Consider the following 22,201-nt stretch of genomic DNA (forward strand, 5'->3'; position numbering starts at 1 on the left):
TGTTATGATTTATATATATTTATTGAATGGTTGAAACATCATCAAAAGTAATTTCACCTCTGGTTCCAACATTTGGACTGTTATCTAATTTGTTTAACTGAACTCTAATATATTTAACCATGAAATCGATTTGCGACATCGATGCATCTTCACTCATAGCCAAAAGATTCCTCCAGAGTGCATCGGCCATTATAACATCGTCAAACAAACCTTCATCATAAGCCACAACCGATCCCAAATAATTGGTATAGAACTCCTTTAAGTATTTTGCTGCAAATTTATGTTGAATCTAAAGATATGATGGAAGTTTTTTATATTAGATAAATCCTCTTCTTCAAACGAATAATGTTTTCAAATAAATATAATTGAATAACATACACCTCCTCTAACGATTCTCTTTTCAAGATCCTCCCAAAATCTGTCATAGATATCGGTTGACAACTTGTTTGCAACCTTTCCATCTTTACGTAAACGAACAAATACCATCCACATGTGTAGCAATGTCATTGCAAACCAACTTCTAACAGTTAATGGAAGACCAACACCTAATAATATGATAATAATAAAATTTATATTTTAAGTAATTAATTCAATATCAATAAGTATCAATAATATTTACTTTTATATAATGCAGGATTTGATGTATGAATGGCAATGGAGTCGTAGATAGAATGAGAAATATTCAAAAAAAGTGTATCTTTAGTGTAGAGACCCATCAATTTAAGATACCACTTCTGCTTGGCTGGGTCAACCAATTCATCGATTTTCATGATGTTCTTCTCCGATGGTTCGTATTTGAGTAATGATTCGTCTACTTTAATGCTTGGATCATTCTGTTGTTGTTGCTGCTTCAACTGTTGTTGTTGCTGTTTATATTTCTTTAAAATTTCATCACCTTCATTGCTATTCGTCTTTACAACATGTTCATTTCTATTCGAGTAATATCTAACATTTAATGACAACAACTTTGATTGTTGTTGTTGAGAATTTCTAACAACCAAGAAAGATCTATTTAATATTGTTCTAAACATATTCCTTTTATATATTTATATAAATTAATAAATAAATATAAAATAGATATATATATTTGAGAATCTGATAAGTGTTTTGAGGTGGTGTTTCTCTGATTTGGGCGGTGGTCAGATTAAAAAAAAAATGAAATTAATTTTTTAAAAATAAAAAAAAACGAATAAAACGAGTAATAAATAGGTCACACGCTTTCCTATTTTTAATTTCAGTATTAATCTTGATTAATATTAATTTCATCATCAATTATGATAGTACCAAGATTTACAGTTGAACAAAATAATGATTTCATTATTGTTGTTGCGAGAACACCTTATATCAAAGCGAATGAAGCCGATTTCTACTTGATGGATACGGTGTTCAAGTTCTACTGTAAACCATATTTCCTAAGATTGACATTCTCTCACTCGATCGTTGAGAATGGCAAGGAGAAGGCAAGCTACAATCTCGATACACAGGAATTCACTTTTCTTTTGCCAAAGGCTGTATCTGGTCAATACTTTAGCGATCTTGACATGATTACTAAACTCTTGGACAAGAAGAAGACCGTTGGCAATAAGATAGAGGTATTGAACGAAGGTACAACCATAGAACCAGATAATATCGATCAGGATCAAGAGATGGATAGTGATGACGAAGATGAAGACGATGAACTAAACTACGTTCAAGACGACGGTGGAGAAGAATGGGAATTCGAACAAAAGTTATCAGAAACACCAAGTGTAAGATAATGTTTAACATTCTTTTTTAAAGTTAATTTTCAACTAATAACTTATTTCTTTCTTAATACTATGTAGTTGGATGAAATTAGAAATAAACCACATTATGGATTCAATAATAAATATGTTGGATTCTTTGTAGATTTACAGTCAGAGATTACAGAGATCATCGATATTCCAAATATCGATGAGATTACAAAAGAAGAAAGAACAACAGTTAGAACTGAATTAGAGAATTTAAAGTTTGATCCAGATAGATATATGTATGTAATGAGCTTTATAAGTTTAAACTTTTGTTCTTTCTATTAATCAACTATACAATAGGGAAAATTATTATTTTAAAGAAAATGTTGAAGAACTTTTACATTATAAAGCATTTTGGGAAGATGCAATCGAGAAGAAGAAACAAATAAAAGAATCACTAAAGAATGAAAAGAAAGATAATATATTATCAGTAGAAGAAAAGGAAAAGACAACAGCAACAACAACAAAAGTAGAATCAGAAGTGGTAGTTACTGAAAAGAAAGAATATAATCCGTCGAATTTAGAAGAGTTTGAAGAGTTGACAAATGAAACAGAGTTTGAAGAAAATGGAATTCCAAGTGAAATAGCACAACAAATCAATTCAACACTCTCCAAAAAGATTGAAATCGTTGGAAATGAAGAGAAACAACAAAGTCGTCAACGTGACTACGATGCGCTGAGTCAATTGAAAAAGGTTGTTACATTCACCGACGAGGAGCGTGACATCATGAAGAACCTACCAAACAAAGAGTATCTGGTGGACGAAGATCAAGAGAAATCATTGCTAATGGGATTGGTGGATTTGATGTTTGCCTACGCGTACAATGTCCGTTCCAATTATGGCGATGACAACAACATCGAATCGGCTTGGACCATAACCAAAGTCAGTCCTACACTCTCTTCACTAGTTAGTTTCACTTCGCTCAAGTCGGCACTGGTTGCATGCTACCGACGTTCGTTTGCCTATCCTCTCTATAGAAGTTGGATACTCTCTGAGCGTGTTCTCAATGACACCAAAATCATCTTTCAGCTTGGAAAGCGTTGTCTGTTGAAATGTCTTTTGGCAATCCGTAAATCTTTGGAATCACACGAGTACAAATATTATCTCAATCGTTTGTACATCGATGACTATTGTGTTTGGCTGCAATACGCAAACAAGAAGAAGTTGAAATCACTCACCAAGAATCTAATGGAAATGAATATCAGCAAGTCCGACATTGAATGGCCACTCGAAGCCTACGAGAAATTGGTTGAAGAGGAAGGAATGGTTTTTGGAGGGGATGAAGATGAAGATGAAGAAATTTAATAAATAGATATAATTTTAAAAACAATTCATACTTGTTCTGCTCGTTGGAACATTGTAAAACCAAAAGTTCCATTAACTTTGAACTTTAATAGCTATTCATTAGAGAACATTAGTTTAATCATATATTTATTTTAAATAACAAGTGAATAATATTATTATAAATTTATTTAATATTTATTATAGTTTTACAGTGTTTAGATCTATTCGCTCAAGAGTTTAATGTAATTGTGGTGAAACATAAATGGATGGAGGATTTGGTACAATGTTGGCCAATTTGTAGTGAGAGACCAATTGGTTTGGAATTTCCTTTAGTGTTTCCTTGGCAATATTTCCAGATTTGAGTACCTTCATAAGTGGTACAAATTGGACGATGTCTCTGACTGGTAAATTGGTTTCCTTTGAGATAATTGGATATTTGTCGGCATCCAATTCTTTCATTCTATCAAAGCTTTCATATCCAACACCAACACTAAAGTTAAATAAATAATAAAATCAGTATTTCTGTATACGTTAAAAAAATAACTAAATCATTGAAATAATCAATTTGATTTACTTACATTACAATGGAGAATGGTAAATTGGAAGCTTTAGCGATTTCCTCTTTGGTTTCCTCCATGTCTGTGATGTCACCGTCGGTAATGATAACCAAAACCATGTACTTTTGGTTGGTTTGCGAGTAGTCTTTGACATAACTCGAGGCGTGTCTGATTATTGGAGCAAAGTTGGTGGGTCCATCAAAGTAGTACATGCCAATATTCTTTTTGTAGTACTCGTGCAGTTGCTCTGGACCCTTTGGACATGGATTACCAGAACGGTTGAAAAAGAAACAATGGTCGACCTTGTCGTAAAAGTCTCTTCTTCCATTTGGGTTGTCGGAACCGGTTGGTGTTCTGGCACCGTATCCATACATGTAGGCCTGTTGAGTTGGATTGTATGGCATTAACACACTACCCAACTCAAGAAGCGACTTCTCGTAGTGGTTGGTTTCACCCTCCTTCACGTGATGCAACGATCCCTCGTGACGAATCTCACCGTTTGAGAAAGTACAGTCAATAGCAAACATGATATCCATTTTCAAACCACCTTGCAAGAATTGGAGCATATTGAACTTGTGGGCGGTATATGGATTCTCGAATCTGACGGTACCACTGTTGGTGTACGAAGAGCTTGATTTCTTCTTTGGATTGATCAGTTGGAATTCGAATGGCGAGAGGATGGCAGCCCAGGTGGTGTCGAATTGACCGATTAAATCGTGGTCTCCAACACGATCCCAATCGTAGTATTGGAATCGGAGTGGTCTGTTTGGATCAGAGTTACAGAGGTCGTCCATCCAGATCGATTCGTCTTTCCAAGTTGGATTGAGAGTCTCCTTGATGACCTCACTCTTGTAGACCTCGGTGTGGGTACCATCCGGATTCAACTTGAGAACCTTGTAGTATGGATCAGACTTTCCAAAGACATCCTTCTTGTCAAACTTGGTACCGACCATAGTAAAGTATGCCTTCAACGATGACTTGTTGATGAATTCGGCTCCAACAATGATACTTCCGGCAAACTTTTGATTTGGATTGTTAAGATCATAGACAGCTTTCAATCCTGGTTGTGTTAACAAATGACCCAAGTTAAATCTCTACAACAACAAATAAAACATTATTAATAAAGAATGATTTAACATATTCATTTTTTTCATACATACAGTCATACCAATGATATCAGAATTTCCAAAATCTTTGTATGCTTTCTTTGATGATGAACCGTCGATATCTACAACCAATACAGTGATACTTTGGCAAACCTCAAAGAAATAGTCAATCTTTACTGAATGTTGGAATACTGGGTTAAGGTTGTTCTTGATTTTCTCGGTAGAACCTTGATAGATATTCTCTGATTCACCAACTCTTTGGAAAACAAACACTTGTGGATCTTTTTATTATAATAATAATAATAAAAATAAGTTATATTTTAAAAGTAGAAATATAAATTAATTAAAAAGACTTACCTGACTTTGATAACAAATCCTTATTAGAAAGGGCATGTCCTGTAAATTTTAACTCTATTTGTACACTAGCCATATTTATGTATTATATATGAAGTAGATATATTATTGTGTTTGTTTTTTTCAGATCAATCATAACGGTGATATTTAAAGTTGAAAAACAAATTAATTATTTTAAATAAAAGTTCGATGTAAATAAAAATCTAAAAACCGTTCTGTGAATTTCGATGGGATCAAAAAGGTGTTGGGTCATTTTTAGTTCAAACAAAAAATAAATTTCTGTGTTTTATTATTGCAGCTTTTCTGTGTTGAGAAGATATGTTATATCTTTTAAACTAAAGAAACAATTATAAGTGTCAACAATAAAAACTAAAATGATATTATTATAATAAATATTTATTAAATTTGATTTATTAATCTTGATTGCTTAAAAAAGATAATTGGATAAATAATAATATATAGTTAGTTTGTTCAATATTTATCAAATTATACTAAATTTGAGATCTAGATTATCATTGTCTTGGTTTTTGTTATTGTTGTTTGATACTTTATATTTTAGTGATTGGTTTGGTTATTTTTTAGTTTAGATGAATGGTTAATGGTTGACTGATTGATTGGTTGATTATAAAGATACAGGTGGTTCACAAATCAATGAGTAGTGTCTGATTACTTCATCGTCAAACAATTCCTGTTGTGGTTTGGAGAGGACTTTCTGGATCGATGGAACCGCACGGAACTGGTGTAGTCCACTTGCAATGAGCTGTTGAGTGAAAAGAATCTTTCGACTGAGTTGTCGGTAGTGGAAAAAGTTGACGATTCCACCTTGGAGCAGCTTTGGACTGGATGTCTCGATGAAGAACAACTCATCGAGTAGCAAACGGACATGTGGAATGGTGGGTGCCTGTGCATCCTGTAGGATCTCTCTGTACTTTTTGTAGTCATTCTCCTTTGATACGAATGTCTTGAGTTGCTCGTAGACGGCATTGGTTTTCGAGTTGAGCTGCTTGAAGGTGTCGGTGAGACGCTCCACCGAGGGATTCGCCAGTCCTTGCATTATACAAAAGACACTCGAGAAATCGCTTTGCGATAGACACTTGTCGGCGGCTTCAATGAAGCGTTCAATGGTGGCGGCACGACGCGCAACCTGGTTGTGCTTTACGATCTCCGTTGATACAAAGCGGACGAGGTCGTCGTAGTGGTCGAGGAAGTTGTGGATGTTGGCACCGGGACGATTGGGGAGCACACTGCCAACCCAAGGAGAAGGTGCCTGTGAGAGTCGCTCCCAACAGATCTCGAGGTATTCACGTGGTTGAATCTGATAAAAGTTGTGTCCACTGATGATTGTGAATTGTCGTGCCAGTTCAACTGCGTTGATGTCGGCAATGTCGAGATATTCGCTGCCGGTGGCGGGTGGTGGTGGAATGATGCTGGTGGGGAACTGGGCGTTGGCCGGTAGCGGTGTGGCTTGTGACAGTTCGTTTCGCTTCTTTGTGAGTTCGGCAACCAGTTTCGGTTCAGAGTCGGACGGTGCGCCAATGGTGGTGGTCATGAGTGAGAGCGATGCCAGCGAGTTTTGCACGACGATTCGGTCAAAGTCGGCGAGCTTCTCTTCCATTGCGTCGCCCTCTTGGAAGTCGGTGGGATAGTAATCGATCCAACGCTTAAAGAAGATAATTACACGCAGTTGGATGACACGATGCACCTTCTTCCAGTTGGCCATGTCGGCGCTATGATTCTCTGGCGACGCAGAGAGGTAACGCTGAGTCAACAACTCGAGCAATTGCATTGGTGTAGCGAAACAGCGGTATGTCAAAAGAAGATCTTGGATGTAGGAGGTGTCGTAGCAGTAGTCAGAGGTGGCACGCTCCACCATCTTTATCAAGTGATTGATCAGAGCAGTCTGAGCACCTGCAGTATTCTTACGTTTCAGTGTGTAGTATCCAGGTGGTTTCAGAGCACCGACACGCCAGTTGGAACCACCGCCAATCACCGAATCCGTTGGTTTAAACTTGACTTCCTTTTGTGTTGTCTCTCCTATATTTCCATTGATTGGTTGAGCTATTTCTTGTGATTTACGATGTTGTGATATATTACGACGTGATTGTGCAATTGTTGGTGAAAGTGTTGGATTATTATTATTATTATTATTATTTGTTGTAGTTGTATTATTATTATTATTGTTATTATTATTTGATACATTTGTTTGTTGTTGTTGTTGTGGTGGAGTTGTAACTGTTGGTGGAATTGATGGTGTTACATCTGGTGATTTTAACTCTTGAGTCGGTGGAATTACAATTGTTTTCAAAGCTGACAAAATATCTTCAAACTTTGGTCTTGACAATGGTTCATAGGTACAACATTCTTGACAGATATCAATTAACCTTATTAAAAAGAAAAAAAAAAAGAATAAGTAAATAAATTGATTTGTTTGTTGTTTCAATTGAAAATGATAAAAAAACATACTTTGATGGACATCCTGGTATTGCTTTTAGTTTCAATTCATCCGGTGCAATATCAAAACAAGTCTCTGGAGTACGTAACCATAAATCTACACCTGGTTTACGACCAGTAATTAACTCTGCTAAAACTACACCGTATGAAAAGACATCGCAAGATGTATCGTAGCTCATACCCAACAAAATCTCTGGTGCAACCCAACCTTCGGTACCACACATCGTCATATGACGTGCCTTCTTGGTTTGTTCATTCATTCTTGCAAATCCGAAATCACATAATCTAATTCTTTGATATTCATCCAACTGCAGTAAGAAAGAATTGTCAAATTAACCATTTGTCAGTAATCTATGTTTTAAAACAACAACAACATAAACCAACAAAACAACATATCAACTTACAAGAATATTCTTCGATTTCAAATCTCTATGAATGATCTTTTTAGCATGAAGAAATACCAAGACTTTGGCCAAATCGGTGGCAATCGAAAGTCTTTTGTCCCATGTGATTGGTGGACTCTGTTTGAGTAGTTGACGGACATCTCCACCCGATACAAACTCTGTAATAATATATAAACCTGTAGAATGTACACAAATACCTGAGAACTGTACAATGAATGGATGTCTTAAACTCCTACAAAAATATTATAATATATATATATATATATATAAATAAATAGTTGGTTAAACCAAAGGTATATTCAAAAGAATAAAAATGACAATGTTAAACACTTACTGTAACATAGATACTTCTCTATCGATATATTTCAAATACTCAGGATCATCTGCTTTCTCAATCTTTTTAATGGCAACCTCTAAACCCAAGTAAAGTCCACGAAACACTGAACCAAAACTACCTTTTCCAATTCTCTCTTTGAACTCCAGGTTTTCAAACGGGATATCCCAGATGGCTTGAGTTGGAAGTCCTGGATCTGTTTGTTCTGCCATGATTTATCTATCTACCTATTCTGTCAAACTAACGATACTATCTTTATTTTATATAAAAGATCTTTTACTAATACTACACTTTAATATTTTTATATTATATATAATTTTTTGTTTGTTGAACTAATTTACAAATATCTTTTTAATCTGTTTATAATATTATAAAAAATAAAATTAGTTTGGTTCAAAAAAATAAATAAAGATAAAAATCAATTTAAATTATTGATTGGGTGCAGTGCATGAGCGATATTCATTTGTACAGTTATTGTTATGAAGTTAGTTAGTTAGTTTGTTATAAAACAAAAATGACACACACCAAAGATACAATGCAGTTTTAGGAGCTATTAAACATATCTTTGTGTGTTGTGTTGTGTGTGTAGTGTTTGGTTTTTATGAGTTGAGTTGAATTCGATTCAATTCAATTCAATTTCCATTAATGTAAGTAATTGGTTGGTGTGAATCCAATCCATACACCCCTTTTTTTTTTTTTTTTGTAATTGATTGATGTTATAAAGAAAGAAATCATGATCAATACAATACAACACAAATAGAGATAATCATGATTGAATATTAAATGCGATGAGATAAACGGATCAAGTGGTGTGGATGGAATTGAAAAAAAAAAAAAAAAAGTGTTGATTGTGTGTGCTGCTTGCTGACCATGATCATGACTGAAGCTACTATTTATTATGTATAACCATACCTTCTCTTTCTTTTCCTTTTCCTTTTCCTAAGTAGAATCTATATCTCTCTCTTTGATTTGATTTGTTTTTTTTTTTTTTTTTTTTTACTAATACAATGATACACTTTTTTTCGAAAGCTAAAGTTGGATCTGTCTTTCTATTCTATTATTTACGTAATAATAATTTATAAAATAGAATGAAACTGTGTGATTAGTTGATTTGATTTGGAGTAGAAAGAGTGAAACTGTGATATAATGTAATAAATATAAACAAACAAATGATATTGTGTTTGTTTTTAGCCCTACTTTTGCTCAAAAAAAATTTAAATTGTTGGGTTTTTTTTTGTTTTTTTTTTTTTTTTTTTTTCAAAAAATTTGCATCAAGGACTAGTTTTTTTTTATCGAAATTTTCAAGTGGGTGTCTATTGGAATAGAGATGGCTCATCGCTTTGTTTTTTCGTAAAATTTTTTTTTTTTTTAATTAATAAGGAGTTATTGAGATTACTGATCGCAGATCTGACCAAAATTTTTAAACAAAAAAATTAAAAAAAAATTAATAATAAAAAATCAGATTTATTTTTTTTATATTTATCCAACCATTTTATTTAATTCTTATAAGAATCTAATTTTGGATTTTATAAAGATTGTCGATTTACTTACATTGCGATTGAATTAAAAACACAGCAACACAACAACTTGATTTCCCTTTTTAAATGTGTATTTATATTTTTCATTTTTATTGATTTGTTTATTTGTTGTTTGTTGATTATGTATGAATATGAAACCTTTATAAAAGTATAAAGGTATGTGAATGTTGAAAATATAAATATTATCTTTGATATGTTTGATAATATTTAATGAATGATGAGTTGATATTGTAAATGAAAACGTGTTATGTTATGTTATGTTAATTTAATCCCAATCAACTTCATTGTCGCTACCTGATGATTCAGCATCATCGTTATCATCGTTGTCATCGTCGTCATCGTCATCGTCGTCGTCTTCGAGGTCTGGGTTGAGATCGAGATCGAGTGACGTGAGCATCGGTCCTTGTTTGTTGAATGGCGGTGTTGAGATTGGTAGGTTGGGTGGTGGTACCAACAGTTTAGGTTGTTGCTCGCCAACTCCTGCACCTGTCGATACCGATTGGTCATCTGCTGTATTCATGCCATCGAATGAAGCGCTGTCAGCGTTGTCTCTGTCAGAGTCGAGTGCGTTGTTCGATATTGGCGAGACACCTTTGCCACCGAGGCTGGTAGTCGGTGTCGATGGCAGAGCCAGGTCTTTCTCGGCAAGACCATAGAACCGCAGCAAATTGAGCGGTAGTCTGGTGAACAACGTGGACGAACGCATCATATCCTCTTGTGGTGCGGGTGGCTTGTAAAGTGGCATCAGTGGAAGATTCGATTGATATCCATACGGTGCTGAAGTGGTTCCACTAATCTTGTGTGCATATGATATCAATTCTTCAGGTGAAATAGTTCTCTCTTTATAAAACAAAGATAAAATAGGTTAGTTTCATTCATCTATTTGAACAACACTAAAAATAATAAAACTATTTCTTTGTTTTTTACCTTTTATATCTTCATTCTTTGAAGCATCCGATATTTCATTTTCTAAAAGTATCTCTACATCTTTGAGATTCGATGCTAAAGTAGTGATTTGTTTGTCTTTCTCTTCAATCTCTTTCTGTATTGCTACTATTTCCTTTTGATATGTTTGATGTTGTTCCACTATTTAAAGTTAGAATGTAATCTATTCGATATGATTTTTAGATAGATAAATGTGATAGTTACATTGTTTAAGTGTTTTCTGTAATAGTTTATCAGCTTCGATTAACATTGACATTCTTTGTAGAATTTGTAGTTGTTGTTGTGGTGTTATGCTCATATATTGTTGTTGTTGTAATTGTTGTTGTTGTTGTTGTTGAGTCTGTACATTTGGATTAATACCATAGAGGTTAGGTGAACTTATTACATTTTGTTGCTGTTGCTGCTGTTGTTGACCTGATTGCATTGACGCTTGCACAGCGAATGATTCAAAGAGTATCTTGCATGCCTTATTAAATTCATTTATACTGATTGTAATATTCTCTTTTAGTGATCTATTGTTTGGTGTTTTTTGTGACATCTCATATCATGTTAATAATGCAGAAACTTGTTTTTTTCTGAAGATCATTCTCCCTGCAATCAATAATATTTTTAATCATAAATTTGGGTTTTTTTTAAAAATTTAAACAAACATATAATATGTTTTAAATATTTGTTATTTTTTATTAATAAAGAAAAGGATAGGAATTTAATAGTATATTAGAATTCACTAGAGCTGATTCTTTTTGTCATATGACCAAGAATTTTATGATATGCATCAGACCAATTTGAGATTGTATATATGAATTGACTTCTGGCTATTGCAAATAACAAGAATGAAGTTTCTGAGAGTCTTCGAATAAAATATGTGAGGATGACACTATATTATTATGAAATTAAAATTGAATAACACTTTTAATAAAGAATTAATCAACAATTATCTAATACCATATTATCCTAATAATTAAAAATAACAAATCTTTGATTATCTTTTTTTGTTTGTGTTCTTTATGATGTTAATATCTAATGTTGTTAACTTTTATGAATATCTAAACTCGATCTTCGATTTCTTTGTTTTTAATTTTTTTATTAATTCTAAATCTTGACTTTTTTCCTAATTGGTGATAAACCAATTTGAAACTGACTATAATTAATTAATTCATCATACTAAAGTTTAGATTTAGGTCTTAACGATGTATTCTCCTTTCGAAAGGGCTTTTCTAATTTGATAAGGACTCTGAAAGATAAATTTCCTTTTATTTAAACTGATATATCACTTCTGTATTTAGGTTTAATCGTTCTATCTAAAATAGAGATAATCGGTTTAAAAAATCCAACTCACTATTAAAAACTTTACCGTACAGGTCTATGTAGTTTGATCTATCTGGATGCTTGTACGATCTACAATATCAAGAGTTTCATCTAATTAGATGGTGCGAAGTTGTAACACGATAAGCGTCAAAGGACTATTCCAAAAAAGTCTCACATAAAACATTTTAACTCTCTGGACTGAAATGTTTTATCTTTTTGTGCTTCCCAACCCAGGATTTAAATCTATTAATAAGTGCTCTAATGAGAAGATAAAATGCATGAATGAACTTGAAAAGCGCATTGCCCTTTTTTTCAAATGGAAGTAAGTCATTATTAACATATCTTTCCGGTGCATCTATTAATCGTATTTCTAAGTCTGTTGCTTTCCTTTTCTTAGACTTATTTCTCTTCATTAGTTTATTCTCTTTAGTTTGGTTTGCCCTTATCTAGTTCAACCTGTGTGCCTTCATCCGCATAGATCATTCTCAGATTCACATTACTTTTATAATGTCTTGATTGTTTATTGTTTAAATTAGATGAGTATGGTACCAAAATTTTCTGTATAATTTTCGATGCATCAAAAAAATGGACTTTTTTTTGAAGTAGTTCTGATTTTTTTTGTAATTATTTTTTAATTATTAATTTATTTATTATTTTATTTATTATTTTATTAAATATATGTAATTATAAATATGTAATGTTCTTTATTTATATGTTTGAAAATCATCCAAAATCAAAAAAAACCCACAAAAATATAAAAATTAATTTTCACACGGAAGGTCAAAAATTCCAGTTTACTTTTGCTATGTTAAAATTATTTATTATTTTTAGGATGGATTTTACAATAGGATATTTGTTTAAGAACAAGAATATTGTGATATATATCAGACCAATTTGAAATTGTACATATGAATTTTTTTCTAGTGATTCCAAATAACAAGAATGATGTTTCTGAGAGTCTTCGAATGAAATATGTTTGTTTGTCATAATCATTGATGGTCATCGAGTTGAGTGTTGTTGGAAATTCTTTTGGAATACATTCTTTGTTTGTGGTCAATGATTTGATTGATGGATATCGTGAGATAAATTTGTCATCATAATGTTTGATGATAATTGTTTCCAATGATTGTGGAAGAGAAGGTACAACGAAATTTGTTGATGCATCTAGTGGTGGTCGTCCTACACTATTTAAATTTAATTCATTTAAATCAATTTCTTCTTGTGCGAAACATAGTGTTTTGAGTGATTCTGGTAATCTATCGACTGGGAATGAGAAATGAGTACCAAGCTCCAAGTATTGCAAGTCATTTGGAATGATAATAGATTCTGATAAAATTGAATGTTTACGCAGGGGCTCATTAAAATTATATGGTAAATAAAGTTTGGTGAGACTCGATGGTAATTCTCCAATGACACTTTTTTGAGAATAATAATAATAAAAATCCCATCGAGAGAGATCCAATGTTTCCAATTGTTTAAAACTAAAGAATAGATTCGTATCGATTGAAAAGTCTCCTTTTAGTTTTAAATATTTGATGTCTTTTGGGATGATACCTGAAGTAAACTTAAACCTAACACTAAATCTGTTGGCATAAGAGTTGATTGTAAGATGAGTGACACTCAACGGAATATCACCAATTTCAATTGGTGTGCCTTTATGTTGGTACAATTTGAGTGATTCAATTGATTCGAGATGTTTGATGAATCTCAACCAACTGGTTGGTATTGAAATATGTTTTAATGTTGATGGGAGTGGTCCTTTAAATTCAGAAAATGAAGTGTATTTTTCATAATCAGAACCGATTACCACCAGTTTCAAAACTTCAAGATTTGGTGGGAATATTCCAAAGCAAATATATTTAAAATTGTCCAATTTCACTTTGAGAACTTTGAGTGATCTTGGTAATGTTGGGATGTCAATTGATATTCTACCTTCTCGGTTTCTATACTCCAATACTTCAAGTTCCAATGGCAAGATGGATTGATAGATCTCATTAAGTGATATGATTTCTTTGATATTTGATGGTAATCTAATTTTGCTTCTATAATTAAAGATAAAAGTAATTGAATTGATTGTTGATTTCTTGATTGCATTGATTCCACTTTTATTGATTAGAGGGCAATTAATGACCATTTTGAAGCATGACGATTTGATATCATCATATTTGAAATCACCTGAATGAATATTTGAATAGGAAATTAATATCTTTTTGAAATAAATAAATATTTTAATTATCAATGTTTAGTTACCAATTTTCACTTGATAATCAATGTTAAATAAGATATCATCTTGTTTTATATAATTTATTGGAAATTTGTTTGGAACGGTTAATAGAAAAGTACAATTTGATTTATGATTGATATCTCTCTGAAATTGAAGTTTGAATGAATTCAAAGTGAAATATCGATTGTTTTGATTGTCAAAGTGATCGAATGATTGCATCAATCCAGAACAATTGAATGATAAGTATTTATCTCTTTGATAAAACCATCGTTTGCAAACTAAACTCATGCATATTCGATCGAGATCATCTTCCAATGCATTGACGATCTTTTTCATCAAAATGAATGGAAGATTAATGAATATTGAATTATTCTCATTGTTATTATTAATATTAAGATTACTTGTGTGCACTATTATATTATTAATATTATCATGTTCTGATTCTTGTTTGTTGAATAGAACTTGTTGATTCATATCTTGATAAACCTTTTTAAAAATCAAATATTTTACAAAAAAATTCGTAATGACCAAGCACACTTTTTTTTGAAAAAAAAATTTTCTTATGGAAACTGATAAAAAGTGCGACGTCGCACCTTTCATTTCATTTTGAACGTTACTTTGTTCACATTACAAATAATTTGAACAGATAATAAATAACTTTTCGAAGTTTAATTTTTTTTTATTAAAAATGATAAATAACATTAGTAATAGTAATTTTAATATCAATATTACTATCTCCATTAATTCTACTATAATTTTATTGAGTAATGCTACACACATTAATTACTATTTGTTAAATACTATAACAGCCGCATTATTTTACCTTCAGTCTTGATTGTAAACTATATATAGAGGTACAAATAGTGATAAATCACTAGAATCTCACTTGACTGATGATAAAGTAGTCAAGAGCTTTGATTTATTATATTTAATAATCCTCATAGTAATGTTTTCTTTATTTATTGTCCTATCTACCATTTATAAAAGAAAGTTGGGTGATGCAGAAGAAGATGAATATAGAACGCAGATGAAAGCAATGAAAATCACCCAAAGTAACTCAAATGGTTTTGTAAGATCGTGTTAAACTAAATGAAAAGGTAAACAAACAACTAGAGACACAACACTGCTGCGTTTTCTTTTGAGAATTTGAGTATTTTGAACAGTTTCTCTGACCAAATTCCCTAAAACTGTAACGAAATTTCCCAGGTAGCTTAAATTCCCAAATTACCATCATATAAATCAATAAATCTCATATTAAAAATTGATATATAAATTGTGATATTTTTAAAACCTTCAGTGTTTGATCAACGAATAAATACCAAAAATAAATAAAAAATTAGTTTTTTAAGTTGAGAAATGAAGAAATAAAATATATTTAATATATGTAAGAAAAAAGATTAAAAAAATAAAATAAAAAAAGGCTCAGTTTTTACAATTGCAGTCGTGAAGTAAAACCAAATCCAACAAAAAGAGAAATCAGTTACCTTAGTTAAATCAAGTTTAGATCCAGATGGAAATCAGTTCCTTAGTTAAATCAAGTTTAGAATTCAAATATCAAACCGACAAAAAGAGATTTTAATGCAGCAATTACCAAAAGAATCAACAACTAAACCAGCAACTGAATCAACAAAAGAATCAACTACAACTACTACAACTACTACAACAGACTCAATATCAGAACCATCAACAAAAACAAAAACAAACCAACAAAACCAACAGAATCAACAGCTATTTTCACCGAGAATCAATTAATTTTGGATAAAGTTTTTAAAACTGGAGGTGTTACTAGTTTACATGATTCATTAAGAAGAATTCTACAAGCTTGGCATCTTTATCTGGTGAATCTTTATGGCTAGATGATGTTGCAATTAACTACATTTTATCTAGTCCAATGTTGGCGGTAGAATATTGGATATAAAATAAATTTCACTTTGGTTATCATTGGGATAGTTGATTCTGGAATAAGTGCTATACTCTTTATTTCCATAAAAATGATCGCTGAAAGTTTGTATATTTTTAATCAATAAGGAGTCTAAAGAACAATTTACTAGCAATTTTGTTGTCCGTCTAAGGACAATAAGGTAGCCACCAAGGCAATTCCGGCACCCATCAATCAACATCAATAATATACACCAGCCAACATATAGTAATAGTCAATTATAATTAATTAAATTAATTAAATCAACTAAATAAGTAATAGTTCAAAACAACAGATCGAAATAATAATTAAATTAGAATCTGTTGCTTCTGAATTAAGTATTCAACACTCAGCCGTCAAGCTTCTCAATAATGAATATATTGAGTTTAACTCGACGTAAAAGATTCAGATTTCAAATCATTCAAGATTATTCAATTCATTCAATCTATTCAAGAATTAATTAGATTATTAGAACAAAGATAAATAAATAAATAAAAGATAAAATAAGAGTTAAATTCAGATTATAAAAAAACATTATTAAAAAAATTATTTTATATTATTATTAATTATTATTTGAATAAGAAATTTAAGATCCAACCGATCAATCAACAACAACAACCACAACAACCAGTAGTGCAGCAGCACCTACTGATACAACAACCACAATAAATGAATGATCTCGAGAGCAATAATGATAATGATTCAATCCCATCAACCTCTATGTTGTTCACGGACGTTACTCCCAACAACATTCGTCCTGATCCACTCACATCCGATCAAATCTACTCTGGCTGCTTCCAAATTACCGATCTCCTCTGTCGCTCCAAGCCAGTCGGATAACAAACAAATTTACTCTGTGACCACAGACAACAAAATTCAAATATCATAATATGACTCAATCAAAAGGAATACCTCAGACAATGTTTTAAGATTGCACCCTATTACTTAGTTCAATGCAATCCAAAATTCGCCAAACTGTTTGATATGATTCCTAAATCATCATCATTTCGGGATCTTTTTAAACCCAATTTCAAAAGAATTTCCTCCATTTGATTGATATTTGTGACAGGCCAGATTGCTGACTTCATTATTGACATATCGTGTAATTGCTCTGGAAAGTGTTCAAATGGAGATTGTGTTTGCAAAAAGAATGCTAGTTGCACATCAATATCCCACAAAAAAAATATATTATCCAAAAAATTCTTAAAAAATTTCCACCAAACCCTTTTTTCTTTATTAAAATGACGCTCTTTACAACTCCAACATTAAAAGCAGGAAACTATGTTTGAGAAACTTTGAGAGGCAATCGAGGCCAACTTTAATATGAACAAGCCAACAACCTTTTCTCCTATACCATGGCAAGGAAAGCTATGATTTGTTTATGAAACAATTAAAACCATTAGTTGATGTAATAAATAAATGGGTAAAAGAAAAGAAGATTGTTGTGGGTGGACATACGTACAAAGTTGACATAGTCTTTGTCAATGATTACAAGTGTTTCACTTATTTGCAAGGTCTAGAAGAAGTGTTCAATCCAAAGGTGTTTTTTAAATGCATGTGGTGTAATTTGGATGACATCGAATTGTTTGTGACAAATGAACAAAGGGCAATCAACATTTGGAGTCTCTTAAGAGACTACAGTTCAAATGTAGAGGTTGGCGATGTCAAGTGCAACCTCCTTTTTTGGAATGTGATTCAAAGATACAGTATCCTTGCTTTCTGCATGTGTTCATTGCCCTGTTCAAACAGATGTTTAATACTGTGTTGTATTCAACCACAGAGAGTAAACTTCGGTATGACCAAGCCAACGCTACTATAATAGAAAAGACTGGGTAGATGGTCAAGTTGATGTCTATAGACTCCTTTAACATGCAATCTAAGCATGGCTACTACCGTAACTATTGAAAGCACATTATGAAGGCTTTAAAAGAGATTGACGAACCTACAATTAGACGACTATTTGACGATAACTACAATCGTCTTAGTTTATCAAATCAGGATAAGGCCACTCTCCACGAAAAGTTCATTGCCAAATCCCAAACGAAGTTTGGAAATGTACAAACTCCAACACTTGAACCTGCACCTGCAAAACATGAAAGACCAAGAAAAACAACTACATCTACTCCCCACCTTCTCTATCTGTTACTCTTGCTCTAACTTCTTCACCTGTACCAAACTCTTCTTCAAATGCTTCAGACCTGATTAATTTACCTGACTTAACACCTGCAGTATTTCCCAACTCGACAAGTTCCAACACTACTCAACCTATGGTAGCTAAGCAAAAAAGAGTTAGAACATCTACACATGGATTACCTGCCAATTTACAAACAAACTTGCCAAATGTTACTGACAATTAATGATGATTGTACTGATAGTATACCACATGAAAATCAATGCTCATCTAACCAAGTTTTAGAAATTTATACATCTGATAGTAATAATTCAACAAGTTCATTTTCAAAAAATTCTACCAATAAACGTAAACGATAATTAACTTTTAATACAATCTATCACTTTTTGGTATTTATTTTTTCTTTTTGTTCTTGGTTTTAACCGTTGTTATTTGCAATAGCCAGAAGTCAATTCATATATACAATCTCAATTGGTCTGATGCATATCATAAAATTCTTGGTCATATGACAAAAGAATCAGCTCTAGTGTTGGAATCGTAGTTCCATGATACCAATCAACCGACTACTGCTAACCGATGAATGAACACAATGTATTTAAGCGCAAACAAAATCAATAAACAATTCATTATTATTATATTTTACAATCATCTTTAAACACATAACTATTTATTTATAATAACATTATTTCTATACTACTACACTATGTCGTTACTACCACAGTTTAACAGTGTTTCCAACATCTAGTGAATTCTAATATACTATTAAATTCCTATCCTTTTCTTTATTAATAAAAAATAACAAATATTTAAAACATACTAGATGTTTGTTAAATTTTTAAAAATGCCCAACCTATATCACAGCATTTTGGTTTTAAAAATAACAAATCTTTGATTATCTTTTTTTTGATTTGTGTTCTTTATGATGCTAATATCTAATGTTGTTAACTTTTATGAATATCTAAACTCGATCTTCTGTCTCTTTGTTTTTAATTTTTTTTATTAATTCTACATCTTGACTTGTTTCCTAATTGGTGATACAATATTTCTATAGAAACTGACTTTAATTAATTCATCATAATAAAGTTTAGATTTAGGTCTTAACGATGTATTCTCCTTTCGAAAGGGCTTTTCTAAATTGATAAGGACTCTGAAAGATAAATTTCCTTTTATTTAAACTGATATCACCTCTGTATATAGGTTTAATCGTTCTATCTAAAATAGAGATTAATCGGTTTAAAATTTATTTAAAAACTTTACTGAACAGGTCTATGTAGTTTGATCTATCTCGATGCTTGTACGATCTACAATCTCAAGAGTTTCATCTAATTAGATGGTGCGAAGTTGTAACACGACAAGTGTCAAAGGACTAGTCCAAAAAAGTCTCTCACAAAACATTTTAACTATCTGGGCAGAAATGGTTTGTCTTTTTGTGCTTCCCCGCCCTGGATTTAAATCTATTAATAAGTGCTCTAATGAGAAGATAAAATGCATGAATGAACTTGAAAAGCGCATTGCCCTTTTTTTCAAATGGAAGTAAGTCACTATTAACATATTTTTTCGGTTCATCTATTAATCGTATTTCTAACTCTCTTGCTTTCCTTTTCTTAGACTTATTTCTCTTTATTAGTTTATTCTCTTTAGTTTGGTTTGCCCTTATATAGTTCAACCTGTGTGCCTTCATCCGCATAGATCATTCTCAGATTCACATTACTTTTATAATGTCTTGATTGTTTATTGTTTAAAATAGCTGAGAATGGTACCAATTTTTTTCGATGCATCAAAAAAATGGACTTTTTTTGAAGAAGTTCAAATTTTTTTTGTAATTATTTTTTAATTATTAATTTATTTATTATTTTATTAAATATATGTAATTATAAATATGTAATGTTCTTTATTTATATGTTTGAAAATCATCCAAAATCAAAAAATCCAGTGTACTTTAACATTATTTTTTTTAGGATGGATTTTACACTCGTATATTTGTTTAAGAGCAAGAATATTGTGATATATATCAGACCAATTTGAGATTGTACATATGAATTTTTTTCTAGTGATTCCAAATAACAAGAATGATGTTTCTGAGAGTCTTCGAATGAAATATTTTTCTTTGTCATAATCTTTGATGGTCATCGAGTTGAGTGTTGTTGGAAATTCTTTTGGAATACATTCTTTGTTTGTGGTCAATGATTTGATTGATGGATATCGTGAGATAAATTTGTCATCATAATGTTTGATGATAATTGTTTCCAATGATTGTGGAAGAGAAGGTACAACGAAATTTGTTGATGCATATAGTGGTGGTCGTCCTACTCTATTAAAATTTAATTCATTTAAATCAATTTCTTCTTTTGTGAAACATAGTGTTTTGAGTGATTCTGGTAATCTATCGACTGGGAATGTGAAATGAGTACCAAGCTCCAAGTATTGCAAGTCATTTGGAATGATAATAGATTCTGATAAAACCGGATGTTTACGCAGGGGCTCATTGAAATCATATGGTAAATAAAGTTTGGTGAGACTCGATGGTAATTCTCCAATGACACTTTTTTGAAAATAACAATAATAAAAATCCCATCCAGAGAGATCCAATGTTTCCAATTGTTTAAAACTAAAGAATAGATTCGTATCGATTGAAAAGTCTCCTTTTAGTTTTAAATATTTGATGTCTTTTGGGATGATATCTGAAGTAAACTTAAACCTACCAATAAACCTGTTGGCATAAGAGTTGATTGTAAGATGAGTGACACTCAATGGAATATCACCAATTTCAATTGATGTGCCTATATGTTGGTCCAATTTGAGTGATTCAATTGATTCGAGATGTTTGATGAATCTCAACCAACTGGTTGGTATTGAAATATGTTTTAATGTTGATGGAAGTGGTCCTTTAAATTCAGAAAATGAAGTGTATTTTTCATAATCAGAACCGATTGCCACCAGTTTCAAAACTTCAAGATTTGGTGGGAATATTCCAAAACAAATAAATTTAAAATTGTCCAATTTCACTTTGAGAACTTTGAGTGATCTTGGTAATGTTGGGATGTCAATTGATATTCTACCTTTTCGGTTTCTATACTCCAATACTTCAAGTTCCAATGGCAAGATGGATTGATAGATCTCATTAAGTGATATAATTTCTTTGATATTTGATGGTAATCTAATTTTGCTTCTATAATTAAAGATAAAAGTAATTGAACTGATTGTTGATTTCTTGATTGCATTGATTCCACTTTTATTGATTAGAGGGCAATTAATGACCATTTTGAAGCATGACGATTTGATATCATCATATTTGAAATCACCTGAATGAATATTTGAATAGGAAATTAATATCTTTTTGAAATAAATAAATATTTTAATTATCAATGTTTAGTTACCAATTTCCACTTGATAATCAATGCTAAATAAGATATCATCTTGTTTTATATAATTTATTGGAAATTCGTCTGGAAGAGCGGTTAATAGAAAAGTACAATTTGATTTCTGATTGATATCTCTCTGAAATTGAAGTTTGAATGAATTCAAAGTGAAATATCGATTGTTTTGATTGTCAAAGTGATCGAATGATTGCATCAATCCAGAACAATTGAATGATAAGTATTTATCTCTTTGATAAAACCATCGTTTGCAAACTAAACTCATGCATATTCGATCGAGATCATCTTCCAATGCATTGACGATCTTTTTCATCAAAATGAATGGAAGATTAATGAATATTGAATTATTCTCATTGTTATTATTAATATTAAGATTACTTGTGTGCACTATTATATTATTAATATTATCATTTTCTGATTCTTGTTTGTTGAATAGATCTTGTTGATTCATATCTTGGTAAACCTTTAAAAATGAAATATTTTACAAGCAAAAAAATTCA

General features: G+C 31.6%; 9 protein-coding genes across 9 annotated transcripts; 3 read left to right on the forward strand and 6 right to left on the reverse strand.

Annotated features, from left to right (window-relative positions):
* Positions 1-19: 19 nt before the first annotated feature.
* On the reverse strand, positions 20-1,031 carry PPL_11476 (ubiquinol-cytochrome C chaperone family protein; the record flags this gene model as incomplete). Its single annotated transcript, XM_020582228.1, has 3 exons — positions 20-289; positions 379-545; positions 620-1,031. 3 exons carry the CDS (start codon positions 1,029-1,031, stop codon positions 20-22), a joined length of 849 nt encoding a protein of 282 aa, XP_020427531.1.
* Positions 1,032-1,274: 243 nt separating this feature from the next.
* PPL_11477 (uncharacterized protein) lies at positions 1,275-3,075 on the forward strand (the record flags this gene model as incomplete). Its single annotated transcript, XM_020582229.1, has 4 exons — positions 1,275-1,748; positions 1,824-2,008; positions 2,070-2,676; positions 2,800-3,075. The coding sequence occupies 4 exons, from the start codon at positions 1,275-1,277 to the stop codon at positions 3,073-3,075; spliced, it is 1,542 nt and encodes a 513-aa protein (XP_020427532.1).
* A 216-nt stretch (positions 3,076-3,291) lies between these two features.
* Positions 3,292-5,147, reverse strand: PPL_11478 (copine family protein; the record flags this gene model as incomplete). The annotated part of the gene is made up of 4 exons (XM_020582230.1): positions 3,292-3,544; positions 3,633-4,705; positions 4,772-4,998; positions 5,075-5,147. The coding sequence occupies 4 exons, from the start codon at positions 5,145-5,147 to the stop codon at positions 3,292-3,294; spliced, it is 1,626 nt and encodes a 541-aa protein (XP_020427533.1).
* Positions 5,148-5,693: 546 nt separating this feature from the next.
* gefX (RasGEF domain-containing protein) lies at positions 5,694-8,472 on the reverse strand (the record flags this gene model as incomplete). Its single annotated transcript, XM_020582231.1, has 4 exons — positions 5,694-7,452; positions 7,535-7,830; positions 7,927-8,158; positions 8,261-8,472. 4 exons carry the CDS (start codon positions 8,470-8,472, stop codon positions 5,694-5,696), a joined length of 2,499 nt encoding a protein of 832 aa, XP_020427534.1.
* Positions 8,473-10,063: 1,591 nt separating this feature from the next.
* med4 (putative mediator complex subunit 4) lies at positions 10,064-11,281 on the reverse strand (the record flags this gene model as incomplete). Its single annotated transcript, XM_020582232.1, has 3 exons — positions 10,064-10,638; positions 10,726-10,884; positions 10,948-11,281. The coding sequence occupies 3 exons, from the start codon at positions 11,279-11,281 to the stop codon at positions 10,064-10,066; spliced, it is 1,068 nt and encodes a 355-aa protein (XP_020427535.1).
* A 554-nt stretch (positions 11,282-11,835) lies between these two features.
* On the reverse strand, positions 11,836-15,090 carry PPL_11481 (FNIP repeat-containing protein; the record flags this gene model as incomplete). The annotated part of the gene is made up of 6 exons (XM_020582233.1): positions 11,836-11,884; positions 11,909-11,977; positions 12,990-14,226; positions 14,302-14,761; positions 14,976-15,024; positions 15,077-15,090. The coding sequence occupies 6 exons, from the start codon at positions 15,088-15,090 to the stop codon at positions 11,836-11,838; spliced, it is 1,878 nt and encodes a 625-aa protein (XP_020427536.1).
* A 131-nt stretch (positions 15,091-15,221) lies between these two features.
* Positions 15,222-16,027, forward strand: PPL_11482 (uncharacterized protein; the record flags this gene model as incomplete). The annotated part of the gene is made up of 3 exons (XM_020582234.1): positions 15,222-15,327; positions 15,696-15,723; positions 15,820-16,027. The coding sequence occupies 3 exons, from the start codon at positions 15,222-15,224 to the stop codon at positions 16,025-16,027; spliced, it is 342 nt and encodes a 113-aa protein (XP_020427537.1).
* Positions 16,028-16,862: 835 nt separating this feature from the next.
* Positions 16,863-17,033, forward strand: PPL_11483 (uncharacterized protein; the record flags this gene model as incomplete). The annotated part of the gene is made up of 1 exon (XM_020582235.1): positions 16,863-17,033. One exon carries the CDS (start codon positions 16,863-16,865, stop codon positions 17,031-17,033), a length of 171 nt encoding a protein of 56 aa, XP_020427538.1.
* Positions 17,034-17,143: 110 nt separating this feature from the next.
* Positions 17,144-22,152, reverse strand: PPL_11484 (FNIP repeat-containing protein; the record flags this gene model as incomplete). Its single annotated transcript, XM_020582236.1, has 9 exons — positions 17,144-17,346; positions 17,652-17,709; positions 17,954-18,006; positions 18,253-18,276; positions 18,324-18,391; positions 19,334-19,471; positions 20,390-20,966; positions 21,027-21,626; positions 21,702-22,152. The coding sequence occupies 9 exons, from the start codon at positions 22,150-22,152 to the stop codon at positions 17,144-17,146; spliced, it is 2,172 nt and encodes a 723-aa protein (XP_020427539.1).
* Positions 22,153-22,201: the final 49 nt, after the last annotated feature.

This window comes from Heterostelium album, assembly GCF_000004825.1.
Source record: "Heterostelium album PN500 unplaced genomic scaffold PPL_scaffold13, whole genome shotgun sequence".
NCBI classification, from domain to species: Eukaryota; Evosea; class Eumycetozoa; order Acytosteliales; family Acytosteliaceae; genus Heterostelium; species Heterostelium album.